This window comes from Loxodonta africana, chromosome 10 (assembly GCF_030014295.1).
Source record: "Loxodonta africana isolate mLoxAfr1 chromosome 10, mLoxAfr1.hap2, whole genome shotgun sequence".
Taxonomy (NCBI): Eukaryota; Metazoa; Chordata; class Mammalia; order Proboscidea; family Elephantidae; genus Loxodonta; species Loxodonta africana.
In genome coordinates, this window is record NC_087351.1 from 87849029 (window position 1) to 87869982 (window position 20954).

Here is a 20954-nt window from a genome sequence, read left to right on the forward strand (position 1 = left end):
AAGACCACATCCGCGGGGAAAGGAATGAGCAAGGCGAGTTTCTGCAACTCCCCTCTGCTCAGAGAGCGCAGCCAGACCAGGAATCTACAAATCTCTGTTTCTACCGAAAGTTCAGCGAGCGGTTGGGAGCCCAGCCAAGAAAGAGAAAGTCGGGATTTGGGGGCATTTTGGGGGGCGCCTGCCATCAGGGCACGAGCTCTGGGGATGAGGACGGGCGCAGAGGAGACTCGGAAGGGTGATCTCGGAAGGGCCGAAGGGATCTTCTTGCAGGGTCCTCGGGGAGAGGGGCAAATGAGCTTGGGGGGCAGTGCGGGGGTGGGGGTAACCGGGCGGTTTCCATGGTGCCCGGGGCGTGAGGGAGGAATGTATCCCGCAGGCTGTGGCGAAACAACTGCGCTGCTAGCCGCTAAACTCGAGAAGGCGGGAGGGGGTGAGGGGTGGAGTAGGGGGGTGGGGGGAACCGGGCAGGGCGGGGGCGGGGCGCTCAAGCTGTCCCGAAGGGGCGAGGCCCCAGCTGCCGGGGGAGCGAACTTCTTCCCGGACGCAGGGGACTGAACTTGGGCAGAACGCCTTGGAGCGGCCCAAGGCAGGGGCAGCGAGGGCCGGGCTGAGGCGTCTGAGGCCTGCCTGGGGAACAGACAGCGGCCGCCGCGGGTCGGGGAGGGAGCCCCGAGGAAAGGTGGGAGCAGAACTCGGGGGCGAACGCCGGGAGCCGCGTTCGCGAATTCACGCAGCCGCAGGTCTCCGTTTCTTTTGGGGCAGGCGGGAGCAAGTGGCCTGTCAGCTCTAGGGGACCAGCCGAGCCCACTATTCCCTAAGACTGCCGGCGCCCTCAGCACCTGTCCAGGGCTCCTGGACCCAGGGCGCCAGGGAAGGCTGTGGTCATGGGCAATGAAGATTTCAAGGCGGAGGAGGGCGATGGCGCTTGTGCACAAGAGTCTGCACCCCACGCAGACCCCAGCGACTCGGCCCACCCCAGCATGTCGGCCCATCCTAGCGCGTCTGTACACCTCAGCGTCTCGGCCCACCCCAGCATCTCGACCCACCCCAGCGTGTCGGCCCATCCCAGCGTCTCCATCCACCCCAGCGTCTCCATCCACCCGAGCGTCTCCATCCACCCCAGCGTCTCGGCCTACCCCAGTGCCTTGGCCCGCCCCAGTGCCCTGTCCCATCCCAGTGGCTCTGGCCCAGAAGACCTCAGCGTGATCAAGGTGAGCAAGCGCCGCTGGGCCGTGGTCCTGGTGTTCAGCTGCTACTCCATGTGCAACGCCTTCCAGTGGATCCAGTACGGCTCCATCAATAACATCTTCATGCACTTCTATGGGGTCAGTGCCTTTGCCATCGACTGGCTGTCCATGTGTTACATGTTGACCTACATCCCCCTGCTCCTGCCAGTGGCCTGGCTGCTGGAGAAATTCGGCCTGCGCACCATCGCTCTCACCGGCTCAGCTCTCAACTGCTTGGGTGCCTGGGTGAAGTTGGGCAGCCTGCAGCCGCATCTCTTCCCAGTCACCATACTGGGCCAGGTCATCTGCTCGGTGGCCCAGGTCTTCATCCTGGGCATGCCCTCCCGCATCGCTTCTGTCTGGTTCGGGGCTAGTGAAGTTTCAACAGCCTGCTCGGTGGCTGTCTTTGGCAATCAGGTTGGTAAAGTTGCTTGTGAACAGTCAGAGTTGTGGGCGTCATACCCTTGTGTGACTGTGTTAGATTGTTCCTACCTGTTTAAATGTGTGGGAGATGAATTTTCTGACCCTTCAGTAGTGTCTGTGACTCTGATTAACTTTGTGACTGGGGTGACATTGTGATTGGGTGATTGTGACTGGGTATTTGGGTAAGAGAAGTATGGGGAAATTAAAGGAGGGAAACTTTGTCCCACTTTTCTCTTCCCTCAGCTGAAAGTAGTCTTCTAGAATATACCCTGCTTTGATGGTCTTACTCCTGACCTGTCTCAGTTCACCATCTTAGTCTTGTGATTTCACTAAACCTATTCTTTCTTGGACAATAGCCCCTGAGCATCAGACATGGTAGCCATCAGCCACTATTCTGGGGTTATCAGCACTTAGCAGGTGTTTTGAGCCCAGCTGGCTTTCCTAGAGTCCTGTATCTCCTGTACAAAGAGGATTGCAGAGCTGTGCCCTGGTTGCCATAGTTTGGGCAGTGTTCTTTCCTTCTTTACACACAGATGAAGGCAGGACAGTGGGGACAATGCTTGGTGCCAAACTCATTCTGTGGCATCTAGAACCAAGTCCAGGAGGATGGAGCAGAAATCTCAACCTGAATTTCCAAGGCCTAGAAAAGCATCTGGTTTGAGTAGCTCATATCTTCATCCCTTCTCTTCCCTTGCTTTTAGAAGGAGAATCCCAAATTCTTTGCATCTCAGTAGGGTTATGACCCAGAAGGTTAGGCGTGTTATTCAGACAAATGAATTTGATTGCCCTTTCCAAATATTTTAAGCAAATATTTATGGGGTCCTTCTTTATCTGGACCACTGCCTCTGTGTCTCACTTCTTTCCAAGTACATGTAGTCATGGCTACATGTTTAACAAATTACCAGCAACCCTTAATTCTCATAGGCCTATTTTCTCTTACTTGTTAATTTTATTTAGAAATTTCAACCTTTGGTTTAGAAATTTGTCGTTTGGGACAAAAGCTTTCCAAAACTTCTCTATAGGCAAATTTCCATTCTGTTTATCTTTACCTGCCAGGAAGGTAACTTGAGCTAAATTTTCCCACTCCCAGTTTCAGTGCTACCTACCACTTGGGTAATAGTGTCGGCAGTCAGTGAAAGCAAACAGGCCACATCTAGCACACAAATAACCTGTTGAAACCTGTTGCCATCGAGTCCATTCCGACTCATAGTGACCCTATAGGACAGAGTAGAACTGCCCCATAGAGTTTCCAAGAAGCACCTGGTAGATTCGAACTGCTGACCTTTTGGTTAGCAGACGTATGTAGCTCTTAACCACTACACCACCAGTGTTTCCAGCACACAAATAAGCAAAATAAAATCCCTTGACAGTTTTTACTTATTGATTTAAATGTTCCTGAAGATTGAATTGACTAGAGGCCTTGGTATGAATAACTAGATGGATCTTTTATTCACGGCAATTTATAAATAGGTATTGAGGGTGACATTTATCAGCACCACCCCCTCCCCAGTTCTCCAAGGTGGTATGGCTGAATTTTAGCATCCTCATTGTAGTCCTGCTGGTGGGTTTTGCACTGTATTAGATTTTTCCTTTACAGGAGGGTGAATCTGGGAGATGGGGACATTGATGGTTCAGTGGTAGACTTCTCACCTTCCATGCAGTCGACCCATTTTGATTCCCAGGCAATGCCCCTCATGCACAGCTACCACCTGTCTCTCAGTGGAGGCTGTGATGCTGAACAGGTTTCCACAGAGCTTCCAGACTAAAACAAGTAGGGAGAAAAGCCTGGTGATCTACTTCGGAAAATGAGCCAGTGAAACCCTATGGATCACAACGGTCTGGTCCGCAGCCATGGGACCTGGCAGCGCTTCATTCCATTGTGCGTGGGGTCGCCATGAGTCAGGGTCCAAGTCTCAATGGCAGCTAACAACAACAAAGCTTGAGAGAAGGAGGAAGCTTTCAAGCTTCCAGAGGGTTATTGTTGTGTGCTGTTGTTAACGGAATAAGGTTCTTGCCTCTTACTGGTCAAGAGTGAGCAGGTAAGGCACGTAGTTTTCCACACCAGCAAAGCTTTATCGAAGAGGCTTACAAGCGGAGACGAGGAGGGCCTAGAGCAACGCATACCCTCATCTCATAGAACAAAAGACGGGCCGAGTTTTTAAAAGTTCTTGGGCGGGAAATGATTCACGTTTATTCATAGGCACAGGTGGGGACATGTTGACTAAGGTGCGCACACAGCAGCCTTCCAAGATGGCTCCTGTCCTGGAGGCCTCTGGGATTAGTAGCAGGACTTATTATGGGGTGTCACGCCTGCACAGTCTCTCGCTCCCCTGGTTTGAATCTCCGGCTGCCCCTGGTGGAAGGTCACACAGCGGTCACAGGTGGATGTTCTGTGCATGTCCCTGGGCCTGATTTTCTCCAGCTGCTTTTGAAACAACTTTAAAGGAGTTTGTGGGCTATTTTTAGATACCCTGCCCCATCGTTCTGGGGAATGGCTTTGTTTCTGCACGGTGGCCCATTTCTTGTTATTTTGTTTGCAGATTTGAGGCCCCGCTGTTCCTGGTCTTACTAAGTCTCTAGGTTCCACACTCAACCCCCTATTACCACCCTGATAGTATAGTCTATTTCTCTTTTACTTATTTCTTCTCTAACCACAGCAGTCTCTTTTCTATTTCTCAAACAGGCACCCTCTGATCTCAGAGCTTTAGCTCCCTGTCTTACTGTCGAGTCGATTCTGACATTCATGGACCCTGTAGTGCACAGTAGAACAGTCCCATAGGGTTTCCTAGACTGTAATCTTTATGGGAGCAGATTGCCAGGTCTTTTCTCCAGTGGAGTGGCTGACGGGTTTGAACCACAGACCTTTCAGTTAGTTATTATTGTTGTCAGCTGCCGTTGAGTTTGTTCCGACTCATAGCGACCCAGTGTACAACAGAACACTGCTTGGTCCTGCACCATCCTCACAATCACTGTTATGCTTGAGCCCAGTGTTGCAGCCACTGTGTCAATCCATCTCATTGAAGGTCTTCCTTTTTTCCTGCTGTCCTTCTACTTTACCAAGCATGATGTCTGTCCTTCTCCAGGGATTGATCCCTCCTGATAACATGTCCAATGTATGTGAGACGTAGTCTCACCATCCTTGCTTCTAAGGAGCGTTGTGGTTGTACTTCTTCCAAGACAGATTTGTTCATTCTTTCTTCGCCAACACCACAGTTCAAAGGTGTCAATTCTTTTTGGTCTTTCTTTTTCATCGTCTGGCTTTTGCATGCGTAGGAGGTGATTGAAAACACCATGGCTTGGGTCAGGTACATCTTTGTCTTCAAGGTGACATCTTTGCTTTTTTAACGTTTTAAAGAGGTCTTTTGCAGCAGATTTGCCCAATGCAATGTGTCATTTGATTTCTTGGCTACTGCTTCCATGGGTGTTAATTGTGGATCCAAGTAAGATGAAATCCTTGACAACTTCAGTCTTTTCTCCATTTATCACAATGTTGCTTATTGGTCCAGCAGTGAGGATTTTTGTTTTATGTTGAGGTGTAATCCGTACTGAAGGCTGTAGTCTGATTTTCATCAGTAAGTGCTTCAAGTCCTGTTCATATTAGCTGAGCACTTAACCACTGTGCCCCCAGGGCTCCTTTCCGGAGGGTTAAATCTCCTTATTAGCAGCAGAACAGGGTTTAGACAAGGTCATTGCAATCTCAAATCCACTGTTTGGGGAGGGAAGGAGAGCTAACTGAGAGAAGCCCTCTCAGTAGGAGAATCCAACACTTTTTTTTGTTGACCATAAAGTCGAAACTAATAGATTTCCACACTACCCTTCACACAACTGTGAGAGAATTTACCACCAGATATATCTTTAAAATTTAATAGGAATACTCATTCGCTACTCCTCTCCTCCCCAAGGAAACCCCGGTGACTTAGTGGTTGAGAGCTACGTCTGCTAACCAAAAGGTTGGCAGTTCGAATCCTCCAGGTGCTCCTTGGAAACTCTATGGGGCAGTTCTGCTCTGTCCTGTAGGGTCGCTATGAGTCAGAATCTACCGGACAGCAACGGGTTTGGTTTTTTTGTTTCTTTTCCCTTCCCCAAGGTCAGGAAGTGCTAAGAATTTTACATTTAAAAACACTCTGACAGGGTGTATTTACATCACGGAGCCATCCATTTAGTGTGTTCTTTTAAGCTTAACCTCTGTGTCAAAATAGATGTTATGAGCAGCTGAGTTGCTTATGCTTCCTCATGTGGAGATGACTGCTTCTCTCTGTGTTTTAGCCTCTTTTTGGTCTGAATACAGCTTAGCTAAATGGAGGAGGAATATCAACAGAGCAACTTGAGCTTTGCTGCTCTTCTAGGGTAAAAACATCACAAAGTTTTGTTAAGCAAAAAGAAAGTTTTATTTGGCACATATTCAAAAAGGCAAAAGTGGGAATATGGACAAGCATGCTGCCACAGCCATGTCTGCCCAAGTCCAAGGAAATATTACAGAATAAGCAAAAATGACAAAGAATATATATATATTTTTAAAAAGTGGAATTCTGAGATTCTAATTTTGCCCCTCTTTTTTTTTTTTGCTCTAGGTGAAAGTTTACAGCTCAAGTTAATTTCTTGTACAAAATTTCATACACATTGTTTTGCGACATTAGTTGCAATCCCCACAATGTGACAGCATACCCACCCTCCTCACCCACGCCCTCCCTGGTTCCCTGTGTCCAGCCAGTTCCTGCCCCTTCTTGCCTTCTCATCCTGCTTTTGGACAGGAGACATTTGGTCTCGTATATCTAACTGAACTAAGAAGCGCGTTCCTCACGCGTATTATTTTTTGTTTTACAGTCCTGTCTAATCTTTGTCTGAAGAGTGGGCTTTGGGAATGGTTTCAGTTCTGGGTTAACAGTACATATGGGGGCCATAATTTCGGGGGTTCTTCCAGTCTCTGTCAGACCATTAAGTTTGGGTTTTTTAATGTGAATTTGAGTTCTGTTTTACATTTTTCTCCTGCTGTGTCCAAGACTCTGTTGTATCAGGGCGGTCATTGGTAGTAGCTGGGCACCATCTAGTTCTTCTGGTTTCAGGCTGGTGGAGCCTCTGGTTTATGTGGTCGTTTAGTCCTTTGGGCTAATATTTTCATTATGTCTTTGGTTTTCTTCATTCTCCTTCGCTCCAAGTGGGATGGGACCAATTGATGTATCTTAGATGGCTGCTCAGAAGCTTTTAAGACCCCAGACGCCACTCACCCCTCTTTTCTTGAGGGTCATTGGTGGTAATGAGGTTTCATGCAATTTTCTCTAGAGCTTGAGGTCTCAGCACTTGTCATCTGTTTTGAGATGCCTGGTATTAGCATTGTCTCCCCATCTCCTGGAGTGGGAGCAGAAAGAAGTCTTGCTTTCCATGTAGGAGACCCAAGTTCAATTCCCAGCGAAGGCACCTCATGCATAGCCACCACCCATGTGTCAGTGGAGGCTTGATGCCAAAAGGTTTTAGCAGAGCTTCTAGACTAGATGGACTAGGAAGGAAGGCCTGGCAATCTACTTCTGAAAGCCAGCCAATGAAATGCTATGGATCCCAATGGCTTGTAGCCAATTCATGGGGATGGCACAGGACTGGGCAGCATTTCATTCCATTGTGTGCAGGATTGTTCTGAGCCTGGCAAACTCGACAGCAGCTAACAACCCCACTCACTGAGTTGTAAGTTGCTAGAAGACCAATTCTACCTCTTTCGCATAGCACTTTGCCTTCTCAGTAGTCAAGCAGGTGGAGCTGGGAGCTGTGGGAAGAAGAAAACAGGAATCCTGAGCTAGGGTGAGAAAGGGAAGCCAAACCTCCCACCTCGATGCAGTTGAGGCTCTCCCCTTTCCTTGGCATGTTCTCACCAGTTGCTCTTAGGTGGTAACAGCCTGGCATTTTTTAGCAACACTTGCCGCATTGTTTCAAAGGAAAATGATCTGTATGGGGTTTTGAGTGATGTGCACACATTGTTAAAATGCAAGGGTTGGAAGAAAGCCTTGTGTTCCAGAATCTGTGATAACTTAGTGGCACAGGACAAGATAGATGTAGGAGCTGGAAAGGATCTTCAAGGTCAGCTCCAGCTCAGATGAGGGGCCTGCATCACCAGGCGAAGGGGGCTTAGTGCCATCCAGAAATAGAGTAGGAGAGAATCCATTTGCTCTTAGAGGTAAAGAAATGCAGTAACCTTACCAAAGCAGTGGCGTAGAAGCCGTCCTGGCTGTCTAGAATAGTGCTGTCTAATAGAAGTATAATGTAAGCTACAAATGCAGACCACATATATATCTAAATTTTCTAGTAGGCACATTAAAAAAGATAAAAAAGAAAACAGATGAAGTTAATTTTAGTAATATATTTTATTTAATCAAATATTTCAGTGTGTAATCAGTACAATAAAATTGCTAATCAGCTGTTTTACATTCTGTTTTTCATGCTAAGCCTTTGGAAGCCAGTGTGTGTTCTATACTTATGTTGTTGTTAGTTGCTCTCAAGTTGATTCTGACTCATGGCGACAGCATGTGTGCAAAGTAAAACTGCACTCCATAGGATTTTTAAGGCTGTGACCTTTTGGAAACAGGTTGCCAGGCCTTTCTTCTGAGGTGTCTCTGGGTGGGTTAGAGCCTCTAGTAGTCCGGTGCCTATCCATTTGCACCACCCAGGAACTCCTTTTACACTTATAGCACTTCTCAATTTGGGCTAGCCATGTTTCCCAGCAAGTGGTGAGTTGTGTTCAGTAGTCAGGCTGGACATTGCAGGTCTAAAACGGTGATGAGATTTCAGCGGTGGAAATCAGATTCTAGTGGGTAAAAATGGGCTCTAGGAAGTTGACTCCAGCTGAGGAGGTTGTGTTTGCTGGACAGGCTGATCATATGGCGTCACCCAGCGAGTGAACATGAAAAGAGCCCCTGAGGTTGACTTGGGAGTTAGAGTCATAAGGTGGGTGGTCAGCTGATTCTTGTTCCAAGATCATGGCCACATGACTGTGCTGAAAAGTCAGGCTACTCATTCGGCTCTTCTGATGTCAGAGGCCTTTCAAGGTCTGAGTGAAGTTTGGGGAGGTGAAGGCAAACACTTATGTTCTTGTCCGTTGTTTGTTGCTGTTACTTAAGGCACACAAAATGCTTGCCCACGTGAGCAGCCAGTCTCTGGCCTCCCATTATGCGTTAGAAGGAAGAGGAATAGAATAGGCAGGGGCTGGGAGTGCAGAACAAGCCTAGCAGTGCCTGAAGTGAGATGGGGTGGCTCCGGGACCACTCCCACAATGCTCCTGGGGCTAGCCCAGTCATATAAATGAGTGAAGTGGTCCTAGTGTAAGTGGTGTGAGAGTAATGGGAGAGCACATGTCCCTTCTACAGGGAGCAGCTGTTTTCCCTCTAGCCAGTTGTTGACATAGGAAGTGTGACCCAGAATTGCCTGGTCTTCTCACTCTTTTCTTTAAAGAGAAACCAGAAATCCAGATTTTTGTGTGAAATCTGTTTTTTAAATGCTGGTAACAAATTTTTAAAAAATGCTTTGTTTTTTTTTAAATTACCTTCTGTGTTTTAAAATTGTGGGTCAGATAAAACTGCCAGTTTGAGAATTCTGGGAGGGGAACATGGAACTGAATTCCAGTTCGGCTTTCTCCTTCCTCAAAGATGTGGGCAGGTGAAGACAAACTGAGGCCAGCAGCTCTGGGGAGAAAGCTAGGCCTGTGCGCCCCTAACGTGGTTGACTTAGTTTCCGTGCTATAAAAGGAATACCACAAGTGGGTGGCTTTAACAAACACAAATTTATTTTCTTACAGTTTAGGAGAATAGACGTCTGAATTCAGGGCACCAGCTCTAGGGACAGGCTCTCTCTGTCGGCTCTGAGGGAAAATCACTGTCTCAGCTTCTTGGCGTTCCTTAGAGATTGCCACGTTTCATCTGTCTTTCCCCCCTTTTTGCTTGCGTGTCTCTGTGCCTAAGGAGCCCTGGTGGGTGGCTCAGTGGTTAAAGAGATCAACTCCTAACCAAAAGGTCGAAACCACCAGTGGCTCTGCAGGAGAAAGATGTGGCAGTCTTCTTCCATAGCGATTTACAGCCTTGGAAACTATATGGGGCGGCTATGAGTCGGAATCGACTAGATGGCAGTGGGTTTGGTTTTTTGATCTCTGTGCCTAATCTGCTCTTTTTATATCTCAGAAGGGATTAGATCGAAGGCACACCCTACACTGGTTAAGTGGTTAAGTGCTATGACTGCTAACCAAAAGGTTGGCAGTTTGAATCCACCAGGCGCTCCTTGGAAACTCTATGGGGCAGTTCTACTCTGTCCTGTAGGGTTGCTATGAGTCAGAACCAACTCGACGGCAGTGGGTTTGGTTTTCAGTTTTTTTCTACACTGATAATGCCTCATCAATATAACAAAGAAAACCCTATTCCCAAATGGGATTACGTCCACAAGTATAGGGGTTCAGATTTACAACACATATTTTGGGGGACACAATTCAATTGTGTTTGGGGGACACAATAGTAATTGTTGTTTACCCACCTCCCCCATGGGGCTAGTGAAAAACAGAGATGCCTGGGCCCCACCTGCACTTCCTTAAGCAGACTCTCAGGGCAGGGGCCCAGGCTCCTGTCGTTCCAGCTGGCCTACAGGTGAGGATGGCATCTGGTGATTTTTGAAACCACGAGGACAGAAGACCAGCATGCAATGGGGAGACGTTGTTCTGCTTGGAGCCAAGTGCTTGCCAGGGCTGTGTTAGTATGTGTTTGGAGCGTGCAAGGAACCCCGGTGGCAAAGTGATTAAAGCACTCGGTTGCTAACCGAAAGGCAGGCAGTTTGAACCCACCAGCTGCTCCATGGGAGAAAGATGTGGCAGTCTGCTTCCGTAAAGATTACAGCCTTGGAAACCCTATGGGGCAGTTCTACTCTGTCCCATAGGGTCTCTATGAGTTGGAATTGACCTGATGGCAATGGGTTTGGAGTGTGCTGGTCCTGTGTTCAGGTGGAAGCAGTTGGGAGCTCAGCCCCTCATCCTTCAGATTATTGGTTGGGAGGCTTATAATTCTGATTCACTGAAGGTGCTGAGAATAGGTTCAAAGCCCTCTGGGAAAGAAAGGCCCTGATGGAGTGTGAGATGGAATCACTGCAGGTGCTCCTAATCCCAGTGCACTGGGAGGAGGCTGAGGTTGGCCTGGCCTGGATTCTACCTTGACCTTGTTGCCTTGGCCAGGCATGGTTGTAGGTACCTACTAAGTCCATGGAATCACTTTGAAACTCTGCGTGTAAAACTCCAGGACCTCACGCCCTCCCATTTCTATCCAGCCTGTCTTTTTTACCTCCCAGCCTTGTCTTTGTGCACAGACCAGTCTGGCGCCATGATTGCCTCCTGGAATGTGTGAGGTGTTCCCCTCTGGCTGGGAAACCTGCTCACCTCCTCCTTTCAATCCTCATCAGCCTCTCTGCTCTGAGGAATGCGTTCCCTGGACCTCTGTGTGCTCCTTGGGTTTACTCGGAAGCTGGCCTTTGCTTGCTGGCGCTTTGTGTGCTTACCCCTCCCTTCCACTTTCTTCCCCTTTTCCCTCCCCCTTCCAGACTAAATGGGAAACCTCTCAAAGGCTTCCTTGACTCATACACCTCTCCTAAAAGTCCCCGAGTGCACATATGGTTAAGTGCTCGACTATTAGCCAAAAGGTTGGTGGTTCAAACTCACCCAGAGTTACTTTGAAAGATAGGTTTGGTAATCTGCTTCCAAAAGGAAAATCCTATGGAGCAGTTCTACTCTGCACACATGGCAACTAACAACAGCATATCTCACAGCAGGGCTGTGGGCATGACAGGTGTTTGCAAATGGGTGAACCAAATGATAAACAGTTTTCATTTCCTGAAAGGAATTAAGGTGGTCAATCAGTTAACGGAAAGTTCGGTTGGCTAGAGGAAGGGATTACCATGCTTGGGTTGTCTTCATGGCGTTGCTCACTTCTTATTTCTCAGTCAATAAAGAGCTATTGAGCTTTTACTGTGTGCTGTCAACTGTGGCAGACCTGGGGTGGGGGGAGGGGTATAGAGAACACAAGAGAACACAAGTCTTTCGGTCTGCTGTGTGACTTTTGACAAGTCCCTTACCCTTTGGCTTCTTGTTTTGTAACATGGGGATAATACGGTAGTCCCCCACTTAAAACGTGTTTGAGTTACGACAAACCACGCTCACGAAGGTCTGTTTTTGTTTTTGTACCTCTTGTCGTTAGTAATATGGATTACATACAATGTTGCAAAGTGTAATTTGTTATCATTCTCAGATGTTCACTCAAACATATTCAAAGATCAGATTTATAACCAAAAAAAAAAAAACCCAAACCCATTGCTGTCGAGTTGATTCCAACTCATAGCGACCTATGAGACAGAGTAGAACTGCCCCATAGGGTTTCCAAGGGGCACCTCTTGGATTCGAACTACTGACCTTTTGGTTTGCAGCTTTAGCTCTGAACCACTACGCCACCAGGGTTTCCCGGATTTATAAAGATACTGATAATAAAAGGCAATAATAATGAAAACTAGAAAAAAAAAAAACAGGTATTTGACTTACATCTGAACCAATTTATGACAGAGCCATCCAAAGGGAGCCCTTGTTGTAAATCAGGGACTACTCGTATTGTCTACTTCTAAAGATGATGAGAAGATTAGATGAAACAATGGGTGGAAGACTTTTAGCTTCCAGATCTGTCAGGTAAGAAGTGCTAAATGAACGTATCAGGACTGTCACCAATAGAGGTAAGTGGCTCCTCTCTGTGGGGGCCCCTGATCTAGAAGGAGAAGTCAGTTAAACCTATAGTACTATCCTGTGCCAGGCTTAAGGGTATAGGAGATGTCCAACATTATCTCAGAGGAGTGCACTGGGAGTAAGCGGGCAGCTTCCATGAGAAGCTGATGGTTGAGTTGATTCTAAGTGAGTGAAGTGAGCAGGAGCTGGGTGGAGAGGAGGGGATGGACCCTTCCAGGAAGTTTCCTGCAGTGCCCTGATAGGTACTTGTCCCCGTTGAGAGCTACTCAAACTACAATCAGTGCTGGTGCTGGGAGACAGTGTTATTTTCCCAGTGTGGTGACAAGAGCTGTGGTCTGTGAAGACCTTGAGGTCTCTGGAGTGGCACAGATACTGGGCCTGCACCCAGCACATCACACGTGTCTCATAACCCTAAGACTCTTCTGAAGGAAGTAGGTGCCCAGGCTTATCAGGTGGCCACAGCTGTTTTCTGCTTCCTGGCTTTTGATCTTTTTCCAGCAATGCTGTTAACAGGATGTCCTTCCCTTGACATCAGCCCACCCACCCCAACATCAAACAGCCCCGTGTGGATTGCAGGATGAGTATTGGATCCCCATTACCCAAACCAAAAAACCAAACCCCTTGCTGTTGAGTCAATTCCGACTCATAGCAACCCTATAGGACGGAGTAGAACTGCTCCATAGGGTTTCCACAGAACGGCTGGTGGATTCAAACTACTGACTTTTTGGTTTGCAGCCTGAGCTCTTAACCACTGCGCTGCCAGAGCTTAGCCATAGGGTTAAGGTGGAAGCTGGTGTTTCCTCCTTCTTTATTCTCTATCTCCTAACTTGTACATAGGACCATTCCTAAACTTAACCCCATAGGGCAGTGTCTCCCTTCCCTTGATTCTGCAGGATGATGGGTCTTTGTCTTTGGTGAGGTGTTCAGAGATGGAGAGTCACTCTGCAGGTTCTGGTGACTTGACAGATTCTTCTGCTTTCTGACCTAATGCAAGCATCTTTCTTTGTTTATGTCATGCAGAAAATTTAACTGGGCCCCTCACCCCCACACAGCTCAAGGACGTGGCCTTGCCCCAGCATGAGGACAGGTAACAGCAGCAGTGGCATCTGGGTTTGCAGAAGTGGGAGATGAGAGGAGGAGGTGGATTTCCTTTGCTTACCAAAATCTTAGGATTAGACCTGGGGACAGGGTGTCATGGAACCTCCTGATGGAGCGGTGTTTGCTTTGGCCCTCATCTGGATTCCTTCTCCAGAGAGGAGGTGAACACAAGCCCCTTTCAGTTCCAAGAGACTGCTTTTGATTACAGCCCTGCCGGTTCCAGGAGCGGGCAGGGGGCAGATGTAGCAAGGTTGGGGGTTGTTTGTTCTCCTCTTTTACCTCCTCATTTCTCCTGGTTTCTGCCTGTAGTGACCAGGTTGACATGGCTGGGTCCCCTTTGGTGCCAGAGGCAGCTCTCTGTACACAAGGCTATTTGCTATGACACCTACTCTCAAAAATGTGACAACCGTGGAGAGCCATTCCCACGGGCTGTTTGTTTGGGGTGGTGGCTGCCGTTAGAGAGAACACCTCCTCAGACCTTTTTCCTGGGCTTCCTATATGGCGCTGGACATGTTTGTGGGTCATCCTCGTGAGCTCACCCAGGAGACAATTCCTTCCCTACCAAGGAGCTGGACACTGGAGTAGTGTCTCTCTCCTACCATCCCTGCCTTGGGACACCTGGGGGAAACCTACAGCTGAGACTTTTCTCATGATTTTCTTCCTTGGGGCAGTTGACAGTAGTGCTTTTTAAAGTGTGGTCTGTGTACCTGCAGCACTAGAACCAACTGGGGTGTTCGTTTAAAATGCAGACTGCTGGACACCCCAGCTTATTCATGTTGTTGAGTCGGCTCCCAATTCATGGTGACCCCATGTACAACAGAACAAAACACTGCTTGGCCACGGTCAGTTGTGGATCAGACCTTTGTGATCCACAGGGTTGTCGTTGGCTGCTTTTTGGAAGTAGGTCACCAGGCCTTTCTTCCTAGTCTGTCTTAGTCTGGATGCTCCACTGAAACCTGGTCAGCATATAACAACGCACAAGCCTTCACTGACAGATGGGTGGTGGGCTGCTCGTGAGATGAAATTGGTCGGAAATTGAACACAAGTCTCCCACATGGGAGGCAAGAATTCTATCACTGAACCACCAATGCCTCCGCATCTGTCCCAAGGAATTAGCTTCCCTGGGGTTGGGCCCAGAAATCTGTGTTTTCGATGCTCCCCCAGTGATTTCCATATCTACTGGAGTTTGAGAACTCCTGGTGTGGAAGCCAAACCAAACTCCTCCTCTGCAACTCTCTGCTATCTCTGGATTCCAGCTTCTAGATCTTTCTGCCTTCAGGGCATCTCAATAGCTCTCTCTGGAATCTTTTTGGACAGATTCTCGTTCCTGGTTTGAAACTTAAGCAGACCTATCTGTCTAGTCTCTCTGCTGATAAGTGAGGCTAGTGCCAGAGTCAGCAGGCTTCTAGGTAAAGATCAGCCCCCTTTGGCAGCCGGGGCCTTGAGACACGGAAAATTTAAAGACCTTGCTCATAGCACACAGTTGAGAATATTTGGATGGAAGGATGAATAGCTGCAGGAGGTCTGCAGTCAGCATTCTTTCCAATACCAATTTCCATTGCTTCCCCATCGAAGGCTTTATCTTTGGGATAGATTATCTTTGGAAGGTAGATTGCAGGCATTCTCAATGAATACCATTTAATAACTTGCCAGCCATGGTCCCAGAGGGGCCGAATGGGGAGGATTCAACTTGGCCCAGCCCCCTTACTAATCCTTCTCTTCTTTATGTGTACTTAGGCCCCCTTTGAGGTCTCTGGGTAGTAGGAAAGCAGTTTGCATCAGCTACTAACGTAAAAGTTGGCTTCTTGAACTCACCCAGTGGCCCCGCAAGAGAAAGGCCTGTCAATCTGGTTCCATAAAGATTAACATGTGACAGAGTAGTACTGTCCCAAAGGGTTTTCTTGGCTGTAATCTTTATGGAAGTAGATTGCCAGGTCTTTCTCCCTCAGAACTGCTATGTGGGTTTGAACCGTCAACGTTTTGGTTAACAGCCAAGCACTTAACCATTGCACCGTCAGGATAATCAACTTGATGGCAGGTAACAGTGGTGGTGGTGATGGCAGTAGGTCACCTGAGAAAATCCTCCCGGTTTGCATCTTTTAACTCCTGAAGCCTCTGAAGTGGGTCTCCAGGGAGAGCTGTTATTGTTAGTTGCCGCCATGGCAACCCCATGTACAACAGAATGAAACATTGCACTATCTTCTTGACCTTTGGTATGCTTGAGTCCACTGTTGTGGCCACTGTGTATTTTGAGTACCTTGTAACTTAGGGGGCTCATCTTCCAGCAGCATATCAGACAGTATTCTGTTGTGATCAATAGGGTTTTCAGTGGCTGATTTTCAGAAGTAGATCACAGGCCTTTCTTCCTACTCTGTCTTAGCTTGGAAGCTCTGCCGAAACCTGTCCACCATGAGTGACTCTGCTGGTATTTGAAATATCGGTGACATACCTTCCAGCATTACAGCAACACGCACGTCACCACAGTACCACAAGCAAGTCACCACAGCATGGCAGATGACAGACTGGCAGACAGGTGGTGGCCAGGGGGAGCAGTGAGTGGTAAAGCCCCTCCCGCTTTGGGGCTGGCTGAGCTGGGAGGTGGAGCCTGGCAAGACTCTCTGGCTCTCTGGAGCCCTTCCAGCCCATCACCAGCCTCATGTTTACTCTATGTCACTGCCCTGGTCACCAAGAGACATCTTCAGCCTCTGGCCTGCTGTGTGGCCTTGGGACAGGCATCTGAACAATCCCTCACCTAGGCTTTATTTGTGGGGTGAGGAGGGTCATCTCTGTTAGTGTTTGGTTCTTTCAAGGCTGTCGTGAGGAGGAAGGAAGCTGTGTTCTCAGGGCCCAGATCACTCACTGCCAGTTTGTTTAGGGACTTCTGGAGGCATCTTCATTCTCTCCTCTCTCTGACCCACCCTCTGATTCACAGTCCGGATAAGATTATTAAAAAATAATAATAAAATAAGAGTAAATACTTATGCATTTTGTGGTGACCCACACATTTCCCAGGAGCTCACCGGTCAGCACACTCCATATTTATGTAGCAAGACTCCTTGCAGTGAGCCCACCAGACCGCATATTCCTGGGACATGCAGCTGCGTGATGCCTTACTGATGCCCAGTGTGAAGAGAACAGGGTTGGGAGGGGGAAAACCAGAAGTCCTGATGTTGCCCTCACACCTTATTAACTCTGGGACTTCAGCCAGTCGCTTAAACTCTTTTACGCAGTGGAGGAAACAACCTGCCCTTCACAGGCCTCAGGTGCCTCATCTGCGCAATGGCAGTCCTACTGTTGATCTCACTGGTTGTTTTGAGGCTCACGTAATATACTAGATGTACAGGTGCTTTGAAAACTGTGAGATGCTATGTGAATGTTGATTTTTAAACAAGTGTCCTTTCTTGAACTTAAAGGGGACGGGGGGGAAGACTCTGAATTTAGCCCTTGACAGGAGAGTAAAAGAGCTTCCCTGTACACACATCATGTCCCTTCTGTCTCATGAAGAGCAGCCTTGGGCTTGTAGCCACACCTTCCGTTTATAAGGCTCACATTCTTACCTTCACAGTCAGCTCTTTGTTCAGAGTAAGCGCTGGCCCTTCAGGCTGTGGGAGCCTCTCTCAGAGCTTCGGGGTTCCAGAATGTTCCTGTCATCTGCAAAGAGAGGAAGAGGCACTTCCTGATTTGACCCTTTTGAGCGGAACCATTCTGTAGCTACAGGAGTTCTGGTTCCTTTTGATTCCGAGAAGCTCACAACTTGACATACAAGGGCCTTTTGCCAAGGAATGGCAAAATGCAGGTTTTAAGTCTGTACGTGGCTACGGGGCCTCCTCTTCAACATAGGAAATGGTGACGGGGACACGCGCATAGAACTGATTCAGACCCCACTGCAGGAGGCTCAGATGTGATTCCCGGACAATGTGCCTCATGCACAGCCCCACCACCCGCCTGTCAATGGAGGCTTGCGTGTTGCCATGATGCTGGACAAGTTTCAGCGGAGCTTCCAGACTAAGATGGACTAGGAAAAAAGGCCTGGCCATCTACTTCCGAAAATCAGCCAGTGAAAACCCTGTGGATCACAATAATCCAATCATGGGGATGGTGTAGGACCTGGCAATGTTTTGTCCCACTGTGCATGGGATTGCTATGTGAGTTGAGAGCCGATTCCATGGCAGCTAACAATGACAACATCAGGAGATAGGGACCAGGAGTGAGAGTTTTTCTTCTAAGGGCCTGGTAGTCCTGGTCTTGCCACATTCTCTCTAAGGCCCCTCACATTTACCAAGGAGCAATGATCATCAGTAATGAATGGGGGATGAAGGGGCCTGTGAAGTCCTAGTGAAGATGTTACATTTTGTCGCTGACAAGTCTCTGTTTCCCAAGTTCTTCTGTCTCCCTTTAGGGAAGAGGGTTCCCCATTATCTTAGGGAAGAGGGCACCCCAGGTATGGCTGGCCCTGTGTTTTCATGCTACCCCACAAAGATCCATGGCCTTGAAATAGAGAGTGGTACTGGTTGCACAACATTTTGAATGAACTTAGTGCCACTGAAAATTGTATACTTAAAAATGGCTAAAATGGTAAATTTATTTTATTTTATTTTTTATTTTATCATAATGGAAAGAAAAAAAAATCCTATGGCTTTTACTAGAATGCCCCCACCTTGGGTCATATTTTGCAAATATCCCTTGTAGATAATCCACATAGGCCCCTGGTCATCCAGTCTTTGTCTGTGCTGTATTCTATCATTGAATTCTGTTTGTCCTGGATTACATCCCCTCTAGCTGGCCTACCTGTGTCTCTCCGATTGACATGTCTCCCCATTGCAACAAATGTGAGTCAGTGGAAGAAGGCTGTCATCCTCTTGGTCTATGCACCACAGCCTTCTTTCATTGATTGAACAAATATTTATTGAACACCTACTCTGCCAAGCAACATTCTGAGCACTGGTGATATAGCAGTGAATGGGAAAGATAAGGCCCCTGATTTTGAAGAGCTCACATTTAAGGGAAGAGAGATTAGACTGTAAGCCAGCCACTTAAGGAGTAAGCAATGGTGAAAATATCAGGCAGGTAGGAGGGGAAGTGACATCAGAGCAGGATATTGGGAGACATTTTTGCCTAAGTACGTCCCTGAGTCATTCCTTGTATAACAGGGCTAGATCTGATGGTGCTGCTTTGTTGGGATGATGTTAGACCTGGATGACTAAGGGTTTTCTTGGTACAAGATTGAGCTTTTTCCCTCTCTCTCCAGATTTCCCTCTGGGGTCATGAGGCAGAGTATTAGTTAATTTATGAGGTTGGCATCTTAGGAAAAAACTACGTGGAGCCTACTCTCTTTCTGGAAGTATACACCCAAGTGAGAGGAACTGAGTCTTATTCAGGGCAGCCCATTGAGCAACAGCCCTCCCAGGGCCTGCCATGAGTAACTTGCCTGGGTCAGAGTTTCACCACCAAAACCCAGAATGGGAGGGCTAACTTGAACTGTGAACTTTCACCTAACAGACAACTTAAAAAAAAAAAAGAATGGGACGGCTGTCACCAAGGAAATTCTGCCCAGTAATGCCCCTCCCCGCATCTGAGATTTTGCTTCCTGAAGCTTGTTACCCAAAATCAGCTGTGGTCTGAAAATGCTAAATGAGTAGCATGATGAAATCTCACGCCTTCTTGCTCCATCCTGCCTGGTAACCATATTCACATAACTTTTATTACAGCATATTGTTATAATTGTTCTATTTTAGCATTAGTTATTGTTGTTAATCTCTTACTGTGCCTAACTTATAAATTAAACTTCATCATCATAGATATGTACATATAGATCAAAACATAGTATATATAGGGTTTAGTACTATCTTGGGTTTCAGGCGTCCATGAGGGAAAGAGGGTCTTGGAACATATCCCCTGTGGATAAGGGGAGATACTGTATTTATTGTCACACGAACGAGCTTGAGGAATGACAGCATGTTACATGGCAGCATGTTACAAAGCAGACAGTTCTTCTTCTTTGGGACGTTTTCCCACCATCTGTCAAACGGCAGGGAGTGGTAAAGCTGAACATAACAAAAACACACAGGACTGGAGGAGGTGTCTGTTGGCTGCTGTGTGCTGGAGTCTGGGACAGAGCTGGTGGGAAGTGCCAAAGCATTTGAATGGAGCTTTGCACCTTGCCGGAAACTCTATGGGGCAGTTCTACTCTGTCCTGTAGGGTGGAAATGAGTCGGAATCGACTCGACTGCACTGGGTTACTGGATTTGCACCTTGCCTACTTCAAGTGTAAAGAATGCTCTTTGTACCACGTTGAGAGACAGTAAGGTCTGCACTCTGTTCTCTGCTGACCTGGTGGTTCGAAAGACTCCCACTTATTTTTCCTCTTTCTCAACTGAGTCATTGAGGCAGTTCTGTGAGCCAGTGGCTGTCAGCCTTCAGCACAGAGGACCTTTTCATGTTGACGCCAACAGTGATTTGGGCTTTCATCTCTGTTCTTGGCATTGTGCTGGGCTAGGGACAGGAGGGATGGTAAGGTAAGGAAGTGTTGTTAGTCAAGGTCCCTGCCCTCAAAGTGCTGACAAATGAGTTGAGGAGACAATACCTACACGAAAAAAGAAAAAAAGACTTAGCATCACGTAAGAACAAATCCTAAAGGTCATGACTAAGTGGTAAATAGACCATTGCTTCCCCCAAGCTGGACATACATTTAAATTACAGAATAGAGCATTGAAGACTGGAAGAGTTTTCAGCTCTTGTGGGCATTCACCCTTCTGTGACATTCACTTTGTTCATCAAGGGCTTGGGAGTCAGATAACCATGGGTTTGAATCTCAGTTCTGCCATTGGAAGCTGGCTGGCCTTGGGCAAATTACAGATGTTTTCTTATCTCTAAAAACCCAAATCGGAGATAATGATCCTGACTTCAGGGGGCTGTTGTGAGGAATTAAATGAAAGAGCATGTGAAAAATCATCTAGCACACTGTCTAGCACACAGTAGGTGCTCAGTACATATTAGTTTCTTTAGTTTGAACTGCAGCCAAGACCTGAGCCTTGAGAATAATGCTTAAGAGTACAGACTCTAGTACACATGGCCGAGGACTTGAAGTCCAGCCCTGTCGCTTACTAGTTCATGACCTTGAGCAAGCTACTACTTAAACCCAAGTTTTCTCGATTTTAAAATAGGAATTGAAAGGGTTAATGTATATATAGTGCTTAGGACAGTGCCTGTTGCATGGTGAACACAATGTAAGTAGCAGCTATTACTATTGTTTTCTTCTTTAGGAATCAATGATTGTAGGTAATCCTCATTTCAATAGCTGTTCTTTCTTGCATTTCCTTAACCTCTTTTCCTCCAGAGTGTCATGGTAGTGCCAGCCACCAGCATAGTCACAGATTTGTGAACAAACCCTGTGGTTGAGGAGGGGGTTCTAAGAAAGTGTGGCATTGACAAGCTGCGGCTCTGCTTCCTAAGTTCTTAGAGACATAAGC

The 20954-nt window shown here is 47.4% G+C and overlaps 1 protein-coding gene across 3 annotated transcripts in view; it reads left to right on the forward strand.

Moving 5' to 3' along the window:
* The first annotated feature begins 514 nt into the window (after nucleotides 1–514).
* Nucleotides 515–20954, forward strand: part of FLVCR2 (FLVCR choline and putative heme transporter 2) — a 62190-nt gene continuing 41750 nt past the window's right edge. The window contains exon 1 of one of the 3 annotated variants that reach the window (XM_023546375.2): nucleotides 515–1643. In XM_023546375.2, coding sequence (XP_023402143.1) covers nucleotides 885–1643 — 759 coding nt within the window. In that variant the 5' untranslated portion in view covers nucleotides 515–884. The remainder of the gene's footprint in view (nucleotides 1644–20954) is intronic. The other 2 variants (XM_023546374.2, XM_023546376.2) reach the window with 2 other exon arrangements.